The sequence below is a fragment of the Rhinichthys klamathensis genome, unplaced genomic scaffold, assembly GCF_029890125.1.
Source record: "Rhinichthys klamathensis goyatoka isolate OS25496 unplaced genomic scaffold, OSU_Roscu_1.1 h1tg000169l_1, whole genome shotgun sequence".
Taxonomy (NCBI): domain Eukaryota; kingdom Metazoa; phylum Chordata; class Actinopteri; order Cypriniformes; family Leuciscidae; genus Rhinichthys; species Rhinichthys klamathensis.
In genome coordinates, this window is record NW_026606700.1 from 1,445,857 (window position 1) to 1,469,675 (window position 23,819).

Below are 23,819 nucleotides of genomic sequence, written 5' to 3' on the forward strand. Positions count from 1 at the left end.
ACATGCATGTATATTTAAGAAAAAAATATTATTTATATATAAAATATTTATATTTATATATAATATAAATTATATATAAATCTATATACAGTATATACATGAAAATATTTCTTAAATATATACAAGCATGTGTGTGTATTTATATATATAAAATAATTATACACCGTGCACCCACATATATTATGTAAAAAAAACTTTTATTTTGGATGTGATTAATCACGATTAATCATTTGACAGCCCTATCCAAAACACTAATGCAATTATTAATTTGCATCATCAAACATCGAACAAAGGCCAAAAAGAGCAGAAAAAGCTAACAGATACAGAACAATGACACCTTATTCCTGGTCTGAAGAGAAAAACATGGAAAACCACTGATCTGCAGAGAAAGGCAACAGAGAAAGAGTCCAATATCTCCATCACTGCTCCAACATAGAAGAATTACTCCAGTGTGTCATCTAATCCAGCCCTTAATAAGGACGCAATGAGAGGATGGAACCGGATAAGGCTGTTAAAATGAAGCAGGATTAGCAGATGTCTAGGAGAGCACAGGCACCCACTATCTCACCAATGAGACAAAGAGGAGTATCCAATTCACAAGTGTGTTTCCAACTAGACGTTAAAAAAAAAATATATATACACAATCAAAATTGATACTTTGAGCCTATAGTCAAAACAAATTGCAGTGTTCTAATGACCTCTAGTGGTGCAACAACCAAATCGAACCGTGGGCCAAGAGAGTCCCATCAGGTCTTCACAATGAGACTACTTTATAAAACTTCTCCTCAAATCTATCTCACAGATCAAAAAATGGATTGCTTAATCTAATTTAGCCCTTAATTCCTATCCTCTTACATCCTGGGAATTTCACACGTGTCAGTGCTGTCTACTCCATCCTTTAGAACAAACTGAGATGAAAGAGATATTTATGTAACTCGATTACAGCAGCATTATGCCTGCTTACCAGAAACAACTAGAGCTCCAAAACCATAACTTCACCAAATCATCTACGATATTCTCTCATGTTTCTTAAACGGACAGTTCTGACTCTCAATTTTGCTTGGATGAGTCTTATTTGAAGCTGCTGCCAAATGCCAACATTATATCATTAAGTTAACACATGTGCACAAAATCACTCTATCGGACAGCCTCATGGTTTTACGCTTTCCCAAACCTTGGAAATGCATGATACGTAAAATGATGGAACAACAAACTTTCGAGAGTTCGTCTGTACATTTTATCTTCTAATCATGTGCCAACTAAAGCTCCGCACTGTTCTGAGCTCTAAAAATCAATCGTTTCGGGTACTTTGGACTGCATTAAGTTCAGGGCAGCACTTTGCACCACCCCTACTGAAATAATAAAAGCCTGGTGGTGCAGGACAGAGTTGATAAATAAATAAAAAGAGTGTGGAACTGGCCCCGTGACCTCAGAGCGGCGACGGGCTGACTCATTGGCTGTCTGCAGGGGACGGGAGGACGCAGACAGAACCACTCTTTTATCCCTCCGTCTGGCGGCGTGGTCAAATTAAGCACAGCTCGTCACGGTCGAATCTGATGGAATTCCACTAGTTAATGCAAGAGATGAATATTCTCCTGGATCTGACGGAATTCTGCCTTGAGCGTTAGATGAGTCACCTGTGGATGTCCTGAATGCACTATGGGCAGAAAAGCGTTGGGAAATGGAGTAGTCCACCTCCCCCTATGCTCTTGTGTAGTCATCAGACTCTGAGTGATGATGACCGCACTGCAGAGTTTGTATAGGAGAATGTTAATGACAGTACTACAGTACACGATCATTAAACAGCATATACATCAAAACTGCCAAACCTTACTGAATGAAAAGCCAAACACAAGGAGAGGTATGTATGAGATTGAATTTGAATCGGATGCAGCCGTAGTCAAAAATGTGATTTTCTTAGGTTTTTGTTCAAAATGTAGCCTTTTTTATGAAACTTACCCACATTCAAGTGTCAATAAAAAGAATGCATGAAGCTAGAATAATTTTTTGTTGTTGCTTAAAAGCAGAGGATCTGTTCTTTCTTTTGATATATTGTGTTCAGATTGTCATACAATAAAAATTCTAGGGGCCATGAAAGTTTTGTGAAAATGATCAAAAATGCTGGTGCTGGCTGGCAACTTTTTTTTTTTTTAAACACTGGTGGGGAAAAAGTTAAAGCTGCAGTCCGGCATTTTTCCTCTTTGTCGCCATCTCTGTTTGAAATCTGTAATTGCAGTTATTCGCGGAATTATTAACTTTGCGTGAGTTGCACATCGGCATGAAACAGCGCGGATGAACACAATGTTTTGAGACTGCGAGTCTGTCAGTCACCGCGCCGATGTGGAAACTGGCATTCAGAATCACACATTCTACTTTTGGAAGTAGGCCTACAGTATGACCATGACAACATACGAATTTTCATCGGAAAATGTCATCTGAACAAGTAAGTAACATCCACATCAACTAAGGGGGGAAAGCCTTGCAGTAAATCGTGCTGATTAAATATAACGATCGCGTCAAACCTTTCAAATTATACTTTGTTCTCAAATTATCAACATCAGCATTGTGACTACATTTAATGTGTATTATGATTACCCTGTAGTTCAGTTTCTATTTCTGTGCAGTCTAATTTCTAATTGTCATACCAATAAATTAATGTTTCTTTACTGGTTTTCTTTGAGAAAAAAAAAAAACAAAAAAAAAACACGTATCTGTAATCCGAAGCATATTTAAAACTATATATAATTTCGGAGGAGGCCGGTTTGGTTTGCTTGGAGTAGAGGTGAATTGCTCCCTCTCATAGCTAGCACAAAATATTTACCATAATAGCTAAACGAATAAAGACAGGAAACTCCGTAACTGTGTGAATTAAGCGAACAAGTGTGCTACTGTTACACGATTGAACTATTGAAATGTCTTACCTGTCCTAAAAGAAAAAAAGCCGTCTCTGCGTCCGTTTTGAACCGATGTTTATCCTTGTTTTCGCGTGGGCCAGTTGCAGTCTCTTTTTTCTCTAACGTTACCCACTCCGAAGTCCGAATTATTTGGGGTTTTACAAGTGGTGAATGTCCAGTTGTCACTGGTGATTGTCTTTTGAACCTTTCTGGATCCGCCATAAGTTTAATTATTTAATGCTGTGAGCAAAGGCTAAAAATGTCCACCTCCAACATCCTCACGCAATATAGCCGACTAGCCGGGACGCCTTCTTTATGTGTACAGATGTGACGTAATGACGCAAAGACATGCTCGAATTTCCCGCGGAAATCCACCAGTACCACTGGAATTAAAATCATTATTACAAGCTAACCGTTTTGAATCGGGCAAAAGCAAGCAGATATTTTTGAACACTGGCTGGTTATGTTTTTTTTAATTATTATTATTTTGGATAATTTTTAACCCAAAAAAGCTACGGACAGCAGCTTTAAAAGGAACAGTTCATCTAAAACTTAATGGGGTCATCATCGGATGTCCATTTTCCACGAGTTGGTATGATTCTTTTAGGTCTTAGTGTAAAGTTTGTAACATACTTTGGTTAAAATTCCTCTTGTGTAAATCAACACCTTTTTACCTCCTTAAAGGGATAGTTCGGCCAAAAATGATATTTAACCCATGCATTACTCACCCTCAAGCCGTTCGAGATGCATATGTCAATCTTGTTTCAGACGAACACATTTTCAGTTATTTTAGAAAATGTCTTAGACCCTTCAGTGGATATAATGTGAAGCAATGGGGTCCACCTCCTTCAAGTCCCAAAATGTGCATACCGTAATTCCTCAAATAAAGACCGGTATTCAAATAAACGCCGGGCCTCTGATAGTGGCCGGGGGCGTGTTCAACGCGGACAAATAAAGGCCGGTCTCAAATTAAGGCCGGGGAAAAAATAGTGTGAATAGGGACACTTTAAATGAATGTACACTCAAAGACGGACGCGCTCAGCGCTTGTCATATATCACAACTATTAAGTGTTTTTAACCACATGTTTATTTTAGGTTTCAGACATTTAAATAGATATGATTTATAGCAAAACAATAAATTTATAGTTTGTAAAATACACAATGGTGTCTATGGAAGCAGCAATAACAATCCATTCAAATATATTTGGCGACGTGTTTTATTCATATCAGATACACAGTGTAAGTAACTATAAAGTTTACTCTATTCTTCTCCCAGTTCACCGGCCACTTACTTTCATGTATTTCGGGAGAAACTGAAGAATTCACGCGCTGTAACTTAACAAATACAACAGGAATCTCCGAACTGCGGTGCCCATCTCACGTTACAGATCAAGATCATTTATAAAGGGTTTTAAACGACAAAACAAACTCACTTACACGGATTTGAGAGTCAGAATAGAAGATAGTTGATGACATGGTAAGCAAGTTTGTTAATATTTAGAAATAAAAGCGCTACATCTGTCATATAGCGCTATTTTGGCTGTGGTGAACACGTGCCAAGCATGACGCGTCACCATGGAAACTTGGCTGGCGGGCGGGCGGGGATCGCGAATTAGAAATAAAGGCCTGCCTCTAATAAAAGCCTGCTTCAAATAAAAGCCGGCTACCATCTGCAGTTCAGGTAAATAAAGGCCCCGGCCTTTATTTGAGGAATTACGGTACATCCTTCACAAAAGTAATCCATCCGGCTCCAGGGGGATAAACGAAGGCCTTCTGAGGGTAATCCGTGCGGTTTTGACGTAAAAATATACATATTTAAAACTTTATAAATGAAAATATCTGACTTCCGGCAACGATCGACGCGCGTTCACGGGTGATGGAAGTCGGCGTACGAGGTAGGACCGTAGCGTAGGAACCGTCGTGACGTAGAACGAACGCCCCTGGGCGAGATCGTTGCCGGAAGTCAGATATTTTCATTCATAACAAATTAGACCTTATTGTAAAGTGTTACCGGAAAAACTCAGAGCATACATTACAGAAACAACATTAGGTCGAGTAACCAACCAACAGGCAACAACATATTTTTCATTTTAGGGTGAGCTATCGCTTTAACCTTACAGTTGAGGCTCTAACACTCTGAGACAAAGCGAATTTACAGATAAAACAACAAAATGTGACCAAGGCCATATGATTGGAGATCAGACATTATAAGATGTTCTAGCCTCCAGTGTTTGAAATAAGGTGTGTCTGATGAAGTTTATCATGGCAGTTAGTCACCACTGGTATGACAGTCAGGCCTGTAACCATGCAATTATTATCCTGCTTATTCAGATGACTTTCAGCCACAGCTATACATCTGGCTATAAGGGATGAGAGTAAAAATAACTCATCTGCAACCCTCACATGTCAGTGTTTCCAGCCGAAGGGTTCACTGTCAAGATGTGACAAGCTCCTCTTTGGCATGGATCAACCCACCCTGGAGAACAGACCAACACTGAGTTTTTCTCTCTATTGCACCTCGCTTTTAAATCGCTAATTCGAAGTTCGAATTTTTCAGTTCACATTTCTATGGAAGCTCAACTTTCAACAAAAGACACAAAATAAATGTTTTACCATACTGGAATCGAAACTGGGAATCTAAAAGAATCGGAATCTGTAAGCAGAATTGCAATCGGAAACGCTAAAATTTAAACGATAGATACCCAACCCTATTCTCGACTCCCTTGCAGTGCAAACCACACATCTAATGAAATCCCAACCATTGTGCCACAGTCACAATACTCACAATAAACAACACCTGATTATGAGATTTAAGAAAAGATAAATCTGTGTGACACACAAACAGTATTAAGATCAAATATGTGCTTTGTGTTACTGCCTGAAACAAATGAGTCAGTGAAATCGAGCGAGCGAAATCCGAGAAAGCAGTGGCTTCCCCAGCAGCAAGTGCTTCATAAGAGACAATAAATGCCAGCCCTATCAAATAACAGTCATCGCATTTCTACAGTTAGGATAGTATGGTGTCTGAACTTCCCCTTCTCAGTTGAGTTACTGCCCTTAAAAAAACACAATCCTCAACATCAAATGCCAAATTTACACAGTTCTGAAGTAGCATTTAGGTGTCTTTATCAGGGCTCTAGAGTGCGACCAATTTGGATATATGCATGACATGTATATGGAGCATGATAAAAAGCTGAGCTTGAAATTGTGGCGTTAAAGGCGACGCGAGCCGAGGAAACATTTGGGTGCACCTAAATTTTGTGCTGGTGCACCTAAATAAAAAAGTTAGGCGCACCAGTGCAACAAAGGCAAAAAGTTAGTCTGGAGCCCTGTTTATACAGAGTGAGTAATGTTGCTCAGAGTGAGATAGCATAAATGCAATTGTAAGAGTATACTTTCATACTAGGGTGTGTAAGGTGGGTCAGAGCAGGCAGAAGTCAGTTTGGGTGTAATGCAGCATTATGCCTTTGTGCCGAGTTTTGAGCAGGCACGGGGCAGCCTTAAATCAGCTGTGTAAAGTTACATAAAATGAGAATAGCAACCGTGTTTACATGCAACATAAATATTCTGTGAATAAGAAGCAGAATCTGCTCATATTACATATTTCTGCAGGAATATCTCAATAGCTGTGGAGCATTTAAACAATTTTTACAAGAAAATAAATAAAGTTAACCAGAACATGAATCCTAAAAAGATGATGTGCGTGTAAACATTGTCAATAACACTGATACATCTCAAAAGTATGTTTTGGATCATTATAAGTGACAGTAAACAAACTTGTCATTTGCCTGATGCTTTTATCCAATCAGAGCCTCACAATACTCATTTCAGTGACACTCCACCTGGAATGGGCACAATGGTGCTACTACACGGATCGATACTGGGGTTTGAACCTACAGCAACAACAACACTTCATATTCTTCAAAGAAATGTTCAAATGGAAGATGACCAGACACTGACCATGCTTAACCATTTACAAAACACATGTTAAACTCACAAGCTGTTCAGACATTGAGGGAGACAATTATGCTCTGCTGTGTGTCTAGTTAGAATGAAACGGTTTAAAAGGGTACATTTTAGGGTGATCTGCTTTAGCAGTCTAACGGTACATGTCCATGTCAATGTTCAAGACTTGTTTACGGCCATGGTTTCTACGAAGTGTTTGGACGCATTCATGGTGTCAAGATAACGCTGTCTACATAGGCAACACACTCGATTTTGCAACACAGCCCGAGTCATGGAGTATTTCCGCTTATCCCAACGGATATATCTCAACTTCTCAACGGACAGCAGCTCCGCATTTTACCGACTATGATTTGCATGTTGCAAGTGACTCAAAGGGAGAACCCTGCGAAATGACCAGCTGAATGGGCTCATACCTGAGTGCAGGGTGAAAACATTGATCCCTGGATCCGGCATGATGTTCGCTGCAGCGGCGGCAGTTCTGCCCGGTGGCGTGCCTGTGATGTTGCAGTCTCGGGGTCTCCTCCCGGAGCTGCTGGCCCGGTTCGATCTGCCCTGCTGCTGTTGCCCCTGCGGTGGGGTCTGAATCCCAGCGGAAGCCCCTTCTCCCACGCGGCCTACCTGTTGTCCCATCCTGCGAGTGTTCTGGGTGGGAAAATAACACAGATCTGTGGAAAGACCCGCCGTCCGTTTGGACCGCTCACATCCCACAACGAACGAACGAACCGCGGGACGACGGCCTGTTCTTCAAGGGATGATTGTCTTCCCTTTCTTGGTCACCCCTCCTCCTCCTCTTCCTTCTCTTCTACCGGACCGGACCGAACTCTGTTAGCTTAGCTTAGCAATCTCTCTGTGTGTGTGTGTGTGTATGGGAGAGAGCGATTGAACCCACCCAACACCTAACACCTAACAGCACACTGTCTAATCGTACAATTCTACTAAACCGGATAAGCGGCTCTGTTAAGCGGGAATGTAGGATTCTCCTGCCCCCCAGCACCGTTTCTCTTAAAACGAACCCGTCTGGGGTCGTTCCGTTCTGCTCCAGCCGCTGCGCGCCCCCTCCGCCGCCGCCATCTTTACCGCAGGATCAGTGGCGTGCGCTGCACGAGCCAATGACGGAGAGCGCGCAGCACATCATCATCGCAGTGATGCAAAACATCTCTCTTTTTAATCTATGAATATTAATATTGACATAAGCGTAACCAATATTTGTTCATTCATAATGTACAGTGACTACCCATGTTACCGATAATAAATGAATAATGTAAAGAGTAGGCCTACGTATAACAAAAAAAAAAGGTTTTATTAAAGTGTCTTATTAACACAACATAAATAAAATGATGCTACTTCACTTAGGCTATATATCAACATCATGTAATATATGTATATATATTACTACTATATTAGTAATATATTACTATATTATATATATATATTATTACTAATGTAATATTAGTAATAATATTAGTAATATATATATATATATATATATATATATATATATATTACATTACAGGAGAACATTATTTAGAACATGGAAGCGAAATAATGATGTTTTAATGCGATGCAAGAGAAAAAAAAACATTATACAATTAGCAATATTATTTTAAAAGCTCCCAATCATAATATTTTACAAATTATATATTGATAAACAATAGGCAGTGTCTGGCATTAAGAGCAAAACGTAGCCTATTATATATATATATATAGTTTCTGATCAAAAGTTTGAAAACATTACTATTTTTTTATGTTTTTGAAAGAAGTCTCTTATGCTCATCAAATCTACATATATTTTCTGCATTAAAAATACTGAGAAAACAGTAATATTGTGAAATATTATTTTTCAAAATAATGGTTTTCTATTTTAATATGCTTTAAAATATTAGTTTATTCTGTGATGGAGAAGATTATTTTTTTATAACCTATTCACTCCAGTCTTCAATGTCACATGATCCTTCAGAAATCATTCTAATGCTGATTTGATACTCAGTTATTATCAATGTTGGAAACAGTTTTTTGTTTTTTTTTGGACCTGTGATACCTTTTTTTCAGGATTCATTGATGATGAATAAAAAGTTAAAATGAAAAGCATTTATTCAAAATATAAATCTTAATCAATATAAGTCTAATCAATATCAAGATGCTGATTAGACAGTATGATTATTGCACAGGTGGGGGGGGGCGGGGGTCCGACCACCATTTGCCTCACGCAGTGCAAAAGAGTTGATCAGGTTGTTGATTGTGGCCTATGGAATGTTGGTCCACTCCTCTTCAATGGCTGTGCGAAGTTGCTGGATATTGGCAGGACCTGGAACACACTCGTATACGCAAATCCAGAGCATCTCAAACATGCTCAATGGGTGACATGTCCGGTGAGTATGCTGGCCATGCAAGAACTGGGATGTTTTCAGCTTCCAGGAATTGTGTACAGATCCTTGCAACATGGGGCCGTCATTATCATGCTGCAACATGAGGTGATGGTCGTGGATGAATGGCACAATAATGGGCCTCAGGATCTCGTCACTGTATCTCTGTGCATTCAAAATGTGTTCATTGTCCATAACATACACCTGCCCATACCATAACCCCATCGCCACCATGGGCCACTCAATCCACAACCGCTCACCCACACAACGCCATACACGCTGTCTGCCATCTGCCCTGTACAGTGAAAATTGGGATTCATCCGTGAAGAGAACACCTCTCCAAAGTGCCAGACGCCATTGATTGTGAGCATTTACCCACTCAAGTCGGTTACGGCGACGAATGAGGACGATGAGGACGACGAGCATGCAGATGAGCTTCCCTGAGACGGTTTCCGACAGTTTGTGCAGAAATTCTTTGGTTATGCAAACCGATTGTTGCAGCAGCTGTCCGGGACGGGTGGCTGGTCTCAGACGATCTTGGAGGTGAAGATGCTGGATGTGGAGGTCCTGGGCTGGTGTGGTTACACGTGGTCTGCGGTTGTGAGGCCGGTTGGATGTACTGCCAAACATTTGGAGATGGCTTATGGTAGAGAAATGAACATTCAATTTACGGGGCAACAGCTCTGGTGGATATTCCTGCAGTCAGCATGCCAATTGAAAGCTCCCTCAAAACTTGCGACATCTGTGGCATTGTGCTGTGTGATAAAACTGCAAATTTTAGAGTGGCCTTTTATTGTGGCCAGCCTAAGGCACACCTGTGCAATAATCATGCTGTCTAATCAGCATCTTGATATGCCACACCTGTGAGGTGGATGGATTATCTCGGCAAAGGAGAAGTGCTCACTAACACAGATTTAGACAGATTTGTGAACAATATTTAAGAGGCTCAATACACAAAATAGTACATACAAGCAAACTACACTTAAGTAAGTGAAACTGTTTATTTGTCCATTATTACAGATCATGCTGGGACAGGCTACACACTGAACATTTCACAAAATAAATTATGATGAAAATTTGTTTAAAAATATGGCATCGGATTTAATTATTACAAAACATTGATCACTTGTTTGTGATGAAAATTACATTCATCAACTATTCCGGAAATTACAAATCATTTACATGGCAGGTGTCAAAAAGAAAAGATAAATGCCTTGTACAGACATACAGTAGTCCTATGATCCAACTCTCCACCACCACCTGCTGGTCATAACAGTTATTGCAGATACATTTTTAAAAACAATTTACTCAATAATAGAGATACACTTCATTTTTTTTGCACTGATAAATGACATTCAAAATGTCTTAGAAGAGTTTTCAAAATAAATCCTGGTAGTGTACCCAACAATAATTTATAACGAATAAAGGGATTGTGCTTGAAACAACACAATATATAACGTTGGTAATAACACAATGATCACATGAGTGCAGCCAGCTGCAACACCTCAACACTTCCAAACCACTGATACCCTATTTTGTGATAAATAAGTCTGAAATCATGGCTTTGTAATTAGTATCCAATTAATTCAGCTTTAGGAACCCAAAAAAAAAAAAAAAAAAAAAAAGGTCAAAATATCCAGTCGAACTCTTAAAAACAGTAACTAAAGTAAATAAAATTGGCAGAATGGAGAATTTCACCATTTTAACTTCAGTAATTTTATTTTAAACTCTAAGGCCTGGTTTCACAGACAGGGCTTAGATTAAGCCAGGATAAGGCCTTAGTTCAACTACGGCATTTAAGTAGCTTTTATAAACGTGCCTTAGAAAAAAACACATTACTGGTGTGCATCTTGAGATGCATACATATTTTAAGATATTTCAGTTAAAACAGCTCAAACATGCATTTTAGTCTGGAACTAGCTTAGGCCTTGTCTGTGAAACCGTGGGTATGAGTGAAAGGTAAGAAGTAAACAATTGTGTTTCACAGCAATATGGCACATAAATTACATCCACTGAGGTTTTAGCATTCGCAACCCCGCTTGTAAACATTCTAGAATTTGAGGTCAAAATGTGCCACATGGCCTCTTCAGTACATGGCAATGGCAGAACACAAAACACATTTCTAATCGGATCTCAACTTTATGAAGTCACAAAGGCTTCTAAAAATAGAATCTCTTTAGCCAGATCAGACATAACCTAATATAGATTGTCAAATGCTAACAAGACTGTCGCTTAGAAAACTTGAAAGGAAATATTTGTACTGCACATTATAAATATTCTACATTCTGTTACAGATGTTATCATAAATATTAAGATCTCAACAAATTAAATATTCAAGGCCTCTTTGTGAAACGAAATGAATATAGAGTAAGATTTTCACTTTTCACTTCGTTTGGTCATAGTGCAATACCTATAGAATGCTAAAGTCCCTCCTCTGATTTCCCTCCAGTATGAATGGCATTCATGTGGCAGCTGGAGGTGTGGCTTAGCGAGCGTCCACAGCAGTGTTAGTCTGTGGATAACAAGTCCAAGATCGAGGCTTCAGCAAGTCTATGAAAGAGGGCTGAGGAAACAAAAAGGAAACCACCAATATATGAATAAATCCACATTAAACTACATTCGCAGATGAATATACACCAGGCACCAGCACTTTGTTTACCTCTTCAACGGAGCAGTAGCGCCGAGCGTACCACTCCTGAGAGTACAGGCAGATGAGAACCCCCTGTCCCAAGAACAGCGAAGTCCACATGATCACGTTCCAGATGGGCCCTTTTCTTCGGTCATGAAGAACGAAGTTAAACACCACTAAGAGAAATTTGAGTGGATTACATATATTAAGGCTCTGTTTTGTTAATCAGCCATGGAAAAACAGAGTCATTGTAACTGAAGCTAAAACCAATTTCTAGGTGGTTATCTGGCATCCCAGCCTGGCCAAGCTGGTTAAATTGGTCTGTCTGGATGGTTTTTGGTAGAACAGCTGCTGACCAAATAAACACCAGCTTGGTCAGCTGTAAGACCAGCTTAAATCTGCTAAGACTATCAGTTTTTCAGCAGGGATATTTACCATGCTTATGTAGTAAATGAGGTTCTTACTTCCAAAGCACATGAAGAGGCAGAACAGGACGGGGTAGAAGAAGCCAAAGCAGATGGCCAGAACATACTCGTGCACCACAGCAGACACAGTAAACACAACTAACATGGCCGCCGCACGGAACCGCTTCTGTGTCAGCTGTAGAAGTGGATGATCAAACTTGGTTTGGCTTGATGCACATTTGGTCACATTTTCAAATAAATTCCTGAGTCCATTCAAATAAGACAAAAACAGTTTTTTACAGTTCAACACAAGGCCACCAAAGGGGTCCATCCTGAAACACTTCCCTGACTTTTCCAGTCGTTTGGGATTACTTACTGGATGAGTGCGCTCAATTCTATATATAGCTAAATTAAATACAATTATATATAAATAAATGATAATAAAAATATTTAAATAAGAAAATTATAATAAAATTACATATTTACTTAATAAAAAGTAATAGTAATTTAGAAGTAATTAATTAATTGAGTAATAATGAAAAAATAATGATATATATGTGTGTGTGTGTATATATATATATATATATATATATATACACACACACACACTATAGATTATGAATAATTTATAATTACTACAGAATACATTTTCAACTAATGACTTACCCACAAGAAGTCCCTGTAGACATAATAATAAAGCCAATCGTGTACAACAACATTCCATGTGCGGTAATAGTTAGCAAATGAAGTGGAGTTCCACCAGTCCTAGAGAAAAAGCACATTATTCAAAGAAGAAAACGCACAATAGGAACACAAAAAAAGATGAAATGCAAAACTAAGCAGATCTGATCATGTGGAACATATAAAAATAACTCTACAACAAAGTCTATAAGGTATAAGGGTGTATATTTGTGAAATTAAACACTTTCTGTTGGTGCTGTCTGTTACCTTATAAAACATTCTGTCTCCAAATCGTAGCATTTCAGCAAATGCGTTAAGCCAGCAATGCAGAAAGGCAAAGAACGCCAAGAAAAGCACCAGCACTCCTACGTATATGGGACAATATCATCACACAAAATGCATGCGTGCGCGTTTTTACTACATTTGTGACCCACTGTGTACTCTTTATTACAATTCGTTTCACAACATTTTATCAGTATAAAGGAATGAGAAGATATATTGGCCCTGCTGACATGATACCTGGCAGTATAGAGTTGAAGACACACAACACCATGGCCCTCAGGTCAAAGAGCTGCATACTGATACTGCGGAACTGAGGGATACACAGCCGCACAAATATGTAATACGCATAAAACAAACTCCCCAGCACCTGGAACGACACAGAAAAACATTACATTCACGTCTTGAAATAAATGTTTATAAAAATCACAACATAAACATGCACTCTTTCAAGAAACCCACCTGTGAAAACTTTGTAGCCACATAACCCCACCGAATACAAGGATTTCTACAGAGACAAAGCAACGTAAGTGCTCAGAGCAAACATAAAATCAAAACTGACAAAAAGTACTCTATAAATATATGCTAAACTAATTTTTAAATAAATGTATTCATTATTTACATAAATACAATTTTAATTTATTAGCATTTATATATGTTGTGAATTTTTTTATTATAATTATAAAAAAAAAAAACTTCCTTAACCAATAACAGACAGTCTTACCGTGGATAATTGTCTCTGTATATTAGGGTGGGTGCAAAGAGAAAGTAAATGTACTGGGTGAACTGAGGGACAGCTACTGAACCTGAAAAATAAATCAAAAAGACGACGACCATAAACCAGAAGTTTTGATTTTTTATGTCAACCAGCATCCAAGTGAAGATCTTACTCGTTTTGTTTGGTTCTAAGGATTGTACTCTCGGCACATTTTCCCTGATGAAAGAGTGAGTTTTCATCATCAGCCGCACCTGTTTACAACAAAACCCATTAGCAACAACTAGATTCAGCAGGAAAAGTAAAACAAACCTTACATTCAAAATCTACCTTCATATACATGATTCGATTTCTACCTAGGAACACACTCAAAAAACACACGATGGCAGAAAACAGAGCAATGGAGTGATATAAAAAGAATCCCGTTGCTATGGTTACGGAGTACCTGTTCTAGAATAAGTATGAAGCATGAAGCAGGGGGAAGGCCGTTCTTCAGCACCACATATGTGGGCAGGAAACCCAAACACAGCCCCTGGTACAGCAGCAACAGAGAACCGGCCAGCGCTGTCCATAAGGCCCGATAGTTTGACGTGGGGTAGACGCTGGCCCAGACACTGAGCAGTACATATGGAACCACAAGAGAGGACAGGAACATACACATCCACGTGACAACCACTAGGGGGAACTGGCCAAACGCGTAAACCAACAGGTCGAACTCAAGCACCAGTCTAGAGAGAATGCACGAAAGAAAGATTTTTACACTTTTACACAAATTAGTGCATCTTCTTCTATTGTTTCACTTTACTGCATAGATAGATATATAGACAGACACGAACGAACGAACGAACGAACGAACGAACGAACGAACGAACGAACGAACGAACGAACGAACGAACGAACGAACGAACGAACGAACGAACGAACGAACGAACGAACGAACGATAGATAGATAGATAGATAGATAGATAGATAGATAGATAGATAGATAGATAGATAGATAGATAGATAGATAGATAGATAGATAGATAGATAGATAGATAGATAGATAGATAGATAGATAGATAGATAGATAGATAGATAGATAGATAGATAGATAGATAGATAGATAGATAGATAGATAGATAGATAGATAGATAGATAGATAGATAGATAGATAGATAGATAGATAGATAGATAGATAGATAGATAGATAGATAGATAGATAGATAGATAGATAGATAGATAGATAGATAGATAGATAGATAGATAGATAGATAGATATTTAGACAGACAGAACAGATAGATCAATAGATAGATAAAGCAACTGAATGATAGATAGAGTGACAGCAAGATAGACAGAGCGACAGAATGATCAATCAATAGATAGAGCAACTGAATGATAGAGCAACAGATAGAGCGACAGAGCGATAGATAGAGTGACAGAACAACAGATCAAAAGAAAGATATGGCAACTGAATGATATAGACTAGAGTGAGAGCAGATAGACGATAGACAGAGCGACAGAATAACAGAATAATAGAATGATAGAATGACAGAACGACAGATATTTAGACAGACAGAACAGATAGATCAATAGATAGATAAAACAACTGAATGATAGATAGAGTGACAGCAAGATAGACAGAGCGACAGAATGATAGATAGAGCGACAGAACAATAGAGCGACAGAACGACTTCCAGAAAGATAGAAGAATACATTAATAAAGGTTAAAAAGAATAAAATTACATTTAAAAATAAATACAGAAAAGAAGAAGGAAAAAGTAATACAAAAATAAATTCAGTATTAAATGTAATTAAAAATTAATTCTATTTGTTCTTATACATCTATCTATCGAACTGTATTTATTTTGAACAGGTTTGGGCCTCTATAAGCCAGGAGAAGTATATACTGAATATAGGAGACCTTGCAAACATTGTGCTTGTAAAGACTAAATATATCTCTTCATACTTTAGCAAAAACAAAAGCATTATGAATTTATGAAACCACACTGTTGCCAAGGTCAGAACTTGAACATCTCAAACAAGGTTGCCGTCTCAAAAAACTGAAGCAAACTGGATTCCAAAAGTGTTGATGAACAGTGAGCGTCCTAACCTGCCCTCATCGATGAAGTCCACGACGAGTGTGCTGAAGATGAAGAGGATGAGGAGAGCGATGAACATGTGATAGATGGTGCGGATGTGGTTCACCTCAAAGAGATCACTGCAGAAAAATCATTTCATAAGCACTATTACTTCAAATATACATATTCAGTACAACCATATTGAATGGCCACTGTTTTCCTGATTAAACACTAAATACATGAAAAAATAAATAAATCATAAATTGTGATATAATAAAAAAAAGCTTATTTAGGTCAGCTAATCAAATGAAAGTCATATCTCATCTTTATCTCGCCACAGACGGAAAAAAAATCTCAGATTTCACACATTTCAGTACAGGTTTCAGCAAGAGCTCAGAGAAAATACACCCATGACTCACTCTAACAGGGATCGACGAGTCACAAACTGCTTGCTTTGGGCTTGGGAGGGTTGTGTATGCCTACAGGAGCAGAGAGGAAGATGAAAGGGTAGACGACACGGGGACAGATATGAGATAAAAGCACCATGCTGATGTGCCAAGAACATGTGATGGAAAAGAAATCACAAATGCAGTGAATTCATGACAGTAAATGAGAACATTGAAGTGAACTCATTGCAATGCTGTTCATGGGTGATTATTTCAGTACCTGAGTTTGCTTTTCTCCTTATCTGAGAGAGACTGAAAGACTGTGCTCACATGGGAGGAACCCAGACTGGCAGACTCCTCTATCAGGCTGTCCATGAACTCATTCACTTGAGTGTCAAACTGCCTCATCAGGTCTGCTTTCAAATGCTGAAAAAACATTCAGTCGCAGAATCTGGTCTCATGTGATAACTCAAGCTGTCACGCTCATTTTGTTTTAACTGTGGCTGATCTTAATGGAGACAAATGAAGGTCTTTGTACGTCTTAGGAACTTTAAGAGATACTTCACTTGATCACACGGACAAAAAACTGGGAGTACGCAATACATTGGAGGTCTGCGATTCGAATTCATTCTAAAGTTTAATCCTTTGGCTGTACTTAATAATTCCCACCGTGTTTCTGAATAACCTCACTGTCCCTGGCTGACAACCACATCCTTCCTTTTCTATCTACACTTCCTGAAACCTTTACAAGCATGCACTGCAAGCAGTGGGAAACCATTAAAACAACAGTTGATCCTAATAAAGAAAGCAAATGATTGTTTTGCTTAAAATCAATATAGTCTGAAAAATGTGCTGCCGATTTGTTAATTGATCATATTTGTCTGAATCTTTTTAATTCAATAATTCAACACCTAAAAAAGTAATTCAGAAAATGACTTGAGAAATTGAAAACTTATTGTGTATTTAATTACAATACCATTTGATATTTTTGTGGGATTTAAACCTGTTGTCATAACAAGAAATTAATAAAACAGTATATCAAGGTCAGTAGTTTAAATGTGTGTGTGTGTGTATATATATATATATATATATATATATATACACATAATTTTTAAGAATAAAAAAATCAGACTAACAATTAATTAGATATCTTACATTTGTATATGTAAAATAGTTTTTTTTAAATAAACTTTATGAAAGGGCTATATACTTTCATTAATATTTTATTTAAATAAAATTATTAATATATATATATATATATATATATATATAAAGTGATAATTATGATTCAAAATACTTTCATAAATAAGTTTAAAAATATAATGATTAAGATGTGTAAACTCATGTGCATTCAAGAAAAATATTTTATTACTTTACTCGATTGATGGGTATGGCTCTATTTCCAAAACAATCAAATGGTATAAACAATTTTCAGAAGTGCATTAAACCAAAAAATATTATATGGCATGTAAACCTATTTAAATAGTTTCTCCATTTTCATCATCCAGAACAAACATACTTTTTTGTCACTGAACCACTAGCAGAAATACTCTACTAGACTTTTTAAATATTAACTAGAGACTGTGCTTTATAGAGAGCAAAACTTCCTGCCTGACAAAGAGCTTGATAAACAAGAACAAATATCTGGAGCTGCTACACTAAATCACAAAAGCTCAGGCAGATTTACACTGATCAAAATCACAAGAATAAGCATTGCATTGCATTTAAATCACTAAAATGATATAGCCAAAGCAGAGGTCACATTAGAACGTTTAGGATCTGATAATCTATGACGTAAATGTGATTGTCAGTATTATCACAGATTATCTGTATAGTCACTCTGCAACAATACAGTGATAAAGTACAAGATTGGCACAGTTGCTCTGTTGCTCTCAAGGTTTTGATATCTGACAAGATAAAGCTCTGAAAGCCACTGATTCACTGGGATTGACATCTTACCTCAGCTTTCTTCTTCAGCTGTAGTTTTGCGCTGATAATGTGCTCCACTTCCACTGTTCCTGAAATGAGACATCAATACAGATCCCTCATGAACGCCCACATTTACATACAGATGGACGCAGGTCATTCTGTGGCACTTGTGGGCACCGTATACTGGTTTATCATACAGTAATCTTTAACTAATCCAACATAACGCAAACAGAATACCCGCATCCGTTTGAGAGCAAACCGAACAGATGATTCATACAACACTTTTAAAAAGATTGTACATTAACCTATACAGTGATATCACAAAATTGCTCGAAAAAGCACTGAAAACTCACTTTATATTGATAAAATGCCATACATCTTCAAAGAAATCCATACCATATGTATATGATCAAAAAACAAACAGCAATTCATTAGTCAGTAGGACGAAGGTTTGACACTGAAGAGTAATGATGCTGAAAATTCAGCTTTGAATCACAAGAATAAAGAAAACAGCCATTTAAAATATTTCACAACATTATTGTTTTACGGTTTGTTTGATCAAATAAATGTAGCCCTGGTGAGCATAAGAGACTTCTTTTGAAACCCTTTTTTTTTTTTTTTTTTTTTTTTTACTGACCCCAAACTTTTGTAAATACAAGTATAAATGTCCCCCATTACATCTTCACATTATCGAAGATTAAAAAAAAAAGTCACTTTCATTTAGGAAAAAGGACTTTACATTGGGATAGATGAATGTGTGTGAAATAGCCAATGGACTATATGATAAAGAAATACATTTTACGTTTTATGGCAGAACAATTAAATAGGTAATGAATTAAAAGTGAGTGTAGAACCTGATGACTTTTGACTGTTACAAAAAGCAGCAAAGTTTACCCCATTGAAAACACTTATTGTTCAACATTATATTACCTTAATAAACGCTTATATAATAATAACTTTAAAAAACTCAAATGCTACACTGTGAAGCATCTTATGAAATGTGCTACGCTGTATTTGACAGTGTGATTGCGCAATAAAACTACACTAGCATTTTCAGTGTCATCGTGTCACAGTTAATGGGAATGACTGCATCATTGATAACAGCAGGACATGGCAATTTCTCAATCAGGTCACACGGCAAATCACATGGAAGTCTGTTCATTCCCAGAATTAAGCTTGATGGTTTCACTAACGTAACATGAATGTGTAATGGCTACCGTTTCCTCATTTTGTTTTAACCCATATATGATTACACTGCTTAATCAAGACCTTCACTACAAGTACAGCAGTAAGAACAGGCTGATAATTATAGGCAAATCATACCACAGCATATTTATAGCGATCATGGAGTTATAATATAACTGTATCATTTATTGCTATTTTTGCTAATTAAAAGCCTTTCACACAACAGAAAAGCAGCATTTAATTAAGAAAACAACTATTTTATAGCACACACAAAAATTAATTGATATTTTTTCTTTTCAGTGAACTGAACTAAGCAGATCAAGGGAAATAAATATCTTGTTGATCTCTGATTTACTAAATAAATAATGTCAAAGATTGACAGTGTCATACAAATGATGGGTTGTACAAATTGTACAAGTATGTAACGTAAATAGTTAGGACACTAGGTGAAACATGTTGCAACTGATTCCAATGGGTCAGAGTTGAATGACCTACATTAGAACTACCAAAAGAGAAACTCTTTTGTCTCTTCGTCAGAATTGTAATGTGACTGTTTTGCCTCTGCTCAATTTGACTAGTCTACATTTGGAGGACCAGGTCAAGGTTTTTTGTTAAGCGTTTAAGTGAGTCTCACCATTACTTGGGCAGGGCACCTCTCCTGTGGCTCTTTCGGCTCCTGTCCCATCCTGGTCTGATGACGGAACAACCTTATGGGACCCCCTACGATTGCGTGGGGTGCCAGCACCCTCATTCACCATCCTGATGCTGAAAACCCAACACAAACCAGCAGCATGAACAATGTGAATCGTATGAATTGTTTAACAGGTATATCATTGAAATCAAGGAAATAAATGATGCAATTCAGAAAATATTTATCTTGATTACATCAATTAGATTATTTTTTATCTAGTAAATTTCATTGATTTAAAAAAAGTCATTCTGATTAGTCATTACATATGACCAAAAAACCCCAACTCTAACTAGCGAGAGGAGACATTTTTATTACTTTATTATAACTAGTAACTAAAACTAAATAAGTAAGGATGTCTAATTAATTGTTACTTGTAAAACTAGAACTGGTATCAGCATAATTAGTACACATACAGTAATAGTCAGATTAAGCCACAGATATTTGAATCACAGATCTCCATAAAATTCAATGACAAAAATTTGCTACTAATTGGCAGTAACGATGAAATAATTACTTGTCACGAAAGCAAAGTGCTAATGACTTAATCTAATACTAGTCTCTGATGGAACAGTAGGCTACTAGTCCATCTAATGATAATTACTAGTGAAATTAATTAAACTAAATACAAAGATACTAGTTGCTGGAATACTGAATTAAGTTGTATTCTACGCTAAATTAGATGGCTGTGTTGGTGCTCACACTAAATACGAACGATACTCGATACGGTGATTGTAAACACAGAAGACGTTCAATGACCAGGTAATGTTTGATGTCTATTATATTGGCTCCGTTTTACGAACAGAAAACAACCTTTAGATCACTTACTTGTGCTTTCTTTCCAAATACACACGTCCTTAATAATCAATTCGGCTTCTGAGGACAAACTCCGAGTGATTGACTGATATGAGTGTGACAGCAGAGCAGCATCAGGCCTGTTGGAAATCAGCTGAAACAACCATAGGAACCAACAGGGGCTCGTTCTCTACCGGGGGCGGAGTCTGCAGTTTAACGCCATCTGACTGGTTGAACTGTTTCGACTGTGTAAATTGATCTTAAACGTACAGTAACAATACCAATATGTTGCAGCGTTGCTGGTTATCTTACTTTTCTCAAATATGTAATGTGGGATAAATATATGAATCTTAAAACCCTTCAAGAACATGCCTTGGTCATATTTCACCCCAAAAGAAAAAAAAATTCTTAAAAGAAATTAAGCAAGTCGTTTATTAGCCAAGTCTGTAGAATAAGTAGGTGCAGATTGGGACTGTAATTATAATTACTATGGGGTTTACAAATTTAGTTATATTTTGAGTTAATTATGTGTCTTTTGTTAAGGTGTTATATTTAATGTTCCCATTGTGGAGATTATATATAGGCCTATATATAATTCATTAATGAGTGTGCAATGTAATGTTGACTAGTTTTAAAGTACAGTAAAAAAAGTATTAGTAATCCAGGATTTGTTTATTGTAACATTAGGAATATTGCAAAAAAAGGGCATTTCATGACTTTCATAATATTTTTTGCAATATATAGAAAGTAGGAATGCCCTACGGTTTTACATTTTTAATATCAGTTAGTAAAACATTAAGGTATTGAATACAAATTCTTACAACTTACATAAATCATTATCATAAATACTCACAACCCATTGACACACAAGTCTAAATAAATTCTCACATGCTCACTACACACACGCAAACAATTATTGCACCACTTTCAGTCTACAGGAAATCTGAATAATTAGAGAGGCAGCAAATTCAGCTATGCTGGAAATCACTGATCATAAAGTACCTTACATAATGTAAGGTAACATTATAATACAATACTCAGAGTCTCATTGTAATGTACTGTCAGCTGGGAACATTGCATTCCTCCCAGGAGCTCTGTGAATACCATCTATTTTTGGAAAGAGACTATAAGAAGCACAGATGTCCAAGGACGATGATCGTATCTCCTTCCAAGTTCTCCCCTCCACTCTCTAAAAAAACGTCTCTTATGGGAAGTAGTTGCACGTCTCCTCTGTGGAGCTCTGAATTCCCCAGGACCCTCACCTGTGCCGTTACCTGCAATATAAGGCAGGGAAAACACTTATTATGCTCTTGTTATATGCAATAGCTTTAATTTACCTGACATGGTTTGGCTGTGTGTCATTTTTGGAAACTTCTCATTTAGCAAAGCTTTTGTCTTGTGTCATAGACTACCAGAGATTACTTCTAACCTCACAACCATGCTGTGATATGATGACATGGGATGGATGGATTTCTTCATTGGAGTCTCCTCGTAAGTGTAGCACCCTCTTGGTGGTCTCCTTGTGCTCAGCAATGGGGCTGGGTTTTTTGGGACATTTCAGGCTGATGCTTTGTGTGGCAGAGTTACTGTGCAACCGTAGGAATCGCAGTTGGACAACATCGAGGCCTCTGTATTTAAACTGTGGAGTGTGAAAATTACATTCATTAAGATGCCTGTTATTCTTAATAGAAATAATGATATTCATGGTACTGTTTCCATATAAACAAAAAAACACCAAATTAACAATAAATTTCATCAGCTTATGAAATTTAGTAAGTTCGGTGATTTACCTTGAAGCCTCTGTGAGGCTCACTAAACCACTTTTTAGAGCTGTCCACTGATGGCCATTTTCCTGAAATCTTACACAATCATGACCACAAACATGGTATTATTTCAATATAACAGAATATCTGTACACAGCAACTCTTATTTTGTACATGTGTCCATATGTTATTGTATTATTATGTGTCTGGGTGGTACATTTAAATTGGCTGTGTGTCGGAATAATGGGGAACAAATCTCTTTCAGACTTTGGGCATCCCAGAGTAAAAAACAAAAAAACATCAGTTTATTTGCAGTGTTGCCAACTATTTTAAATGGAAAGTAGCTAAAGCCTGCTTGAAAAGTCGCTAAATGTCACTAGATGACGTCATGAGCCAATTGTTGGCATTCCACATCTGTTTTCTCTCTTAATCCATACTCGCATACTGTATTTTACTCAAATATATAGCCGAATGTCCAATAAAGCTGTTCTTCTCAATTACATATTTTCTGTCAGACAACAGAATGAGCATGATATAGCGACTGACCGCTACATGTTAAAGGTACACTATGTAACTTTTGGCCCTGTAGCAGAAAATCATCCCGCTAGGTCTAAAAATATAAACATGTTTTGGAAGAAGGATTAATGATGTATTTAAATTTTGTTAATTTTAAGTGTACCTTTAACCAGCAGTCCAAAAAGTCACTAGATTTGTCTCTAGTTATTGTTTTTTTAAGTCGCTAAAGGGGTCTAAAAAGTCGCTAAGTTGGCAACACTGTTTATGTGTTTTAGAGTCATCAAAGAAGATTGATAAACTGTGAAAATCCTCTTACTTTAGACTGGACAGGAGACACACAAGTTAAACCACCAGCTGTGAAGTTACAGAAAACATGGAGAGCATCAAGTGGACATCCGTGGTTAGGATCAACGTAGTAGTGCCCTATGAATATATGACCACAGTTAAATTAAAATATCCTTCTCTTTTTTTAAAACAAGAGCCACATTTTCAGGTCTCAGGTGGTTTTCTGCTCACCGTCTCTGAGGTGAGGCTGGATGAGACTCAGCTCTCTGCAGGTGGTTGC

At 37.4% G+C, this 23,819-nt stretch overlaps 2 protein-coding genes across 2 annotated transcripts in view; both read right to left on the reverse strand.

The window, feature by feature from the left end:
* The window catches only part of abl2 (c-abl oncogene 2, non-receptor tyrosine kinase), a 31,653-nt gene extending 23,698 nt beyond the window's left edge, over positions 1–7,955 (reverse strand). The window contains exon 1 of the mRNA XM_056259598.1: positions 7,274–7,955. Within this exon, the coding sequence (XP_056115573.1) occupies positions 7,274–7,490 (217 nt within the window). The 5' untranslated portion in view covers positions 7,491–7,955. The remainder of the gene's footprint in view (positions 1–7,273) is intronic.
* A 3,369-nt stretch (positions 7,956–11,324) lies between these two features.
* Positions 11,325–21,128, reverse strand: soat1 (sterol O-acyltransferase 1). The gene is made up of 16 exons (XM_056259622.1): positions 21,009–21,128; positions 20,127–20,257; positions 18,338–18,396; positions 16,659–16,804; positions 16,412–16,471; positions 16,025–16,132; positions 14,377–14,659; positions 14,107–14,185; positions 13,941–14,022; positions 13,679–13,724; positions 13,457–13,586; positions 13,205–13,302; positions 12,923–13,021; positions 12,317–12,452; positions 11,883–12,028; positions 11,325–11,786 (listed from the first exon to the last, which is right to left on the reverse strand). Exons 2-16 carry the CDS (start codon positions 20,248–20,250, stop codon positions 11,709–11,711), a joined length of 1,674 nt encoding a protein of 557 aa, XP_056115597.1. The 5' UTR covers positions 20,251–20,257; positions 21,009–21,128; the 3' UTR covers positions 11,325–11,708.
* Positions 21,129–23,819: the final 2,691 nt, after the last annotated feature.

Excerpts from the sequence above, each read along its gene's own strand:
- soat1 (XM_056259622.1), bottom strand. The coding sequence starts at position 20,250 with ATGGTGAATGAGGGTGCTGGCACCCCACGCAATCGTAGGGGGTCCCAT. Across the intron at positions 14,660-16,024 it reads GACTTCATCGATGAGGGCAG|ACTGGTGCTTGAGTTCGACC; the intron begins GTTAGGACGCTC and ends CATTCTCTCTAG. Across the intron at positions 12,453-12,922 it reads TCTACAGGGACTTCTTGTGG|CTGACACAGAAGCGGTTCCG; the intron begins GTAAGTCATTAG and ends CCACTTCTACAG.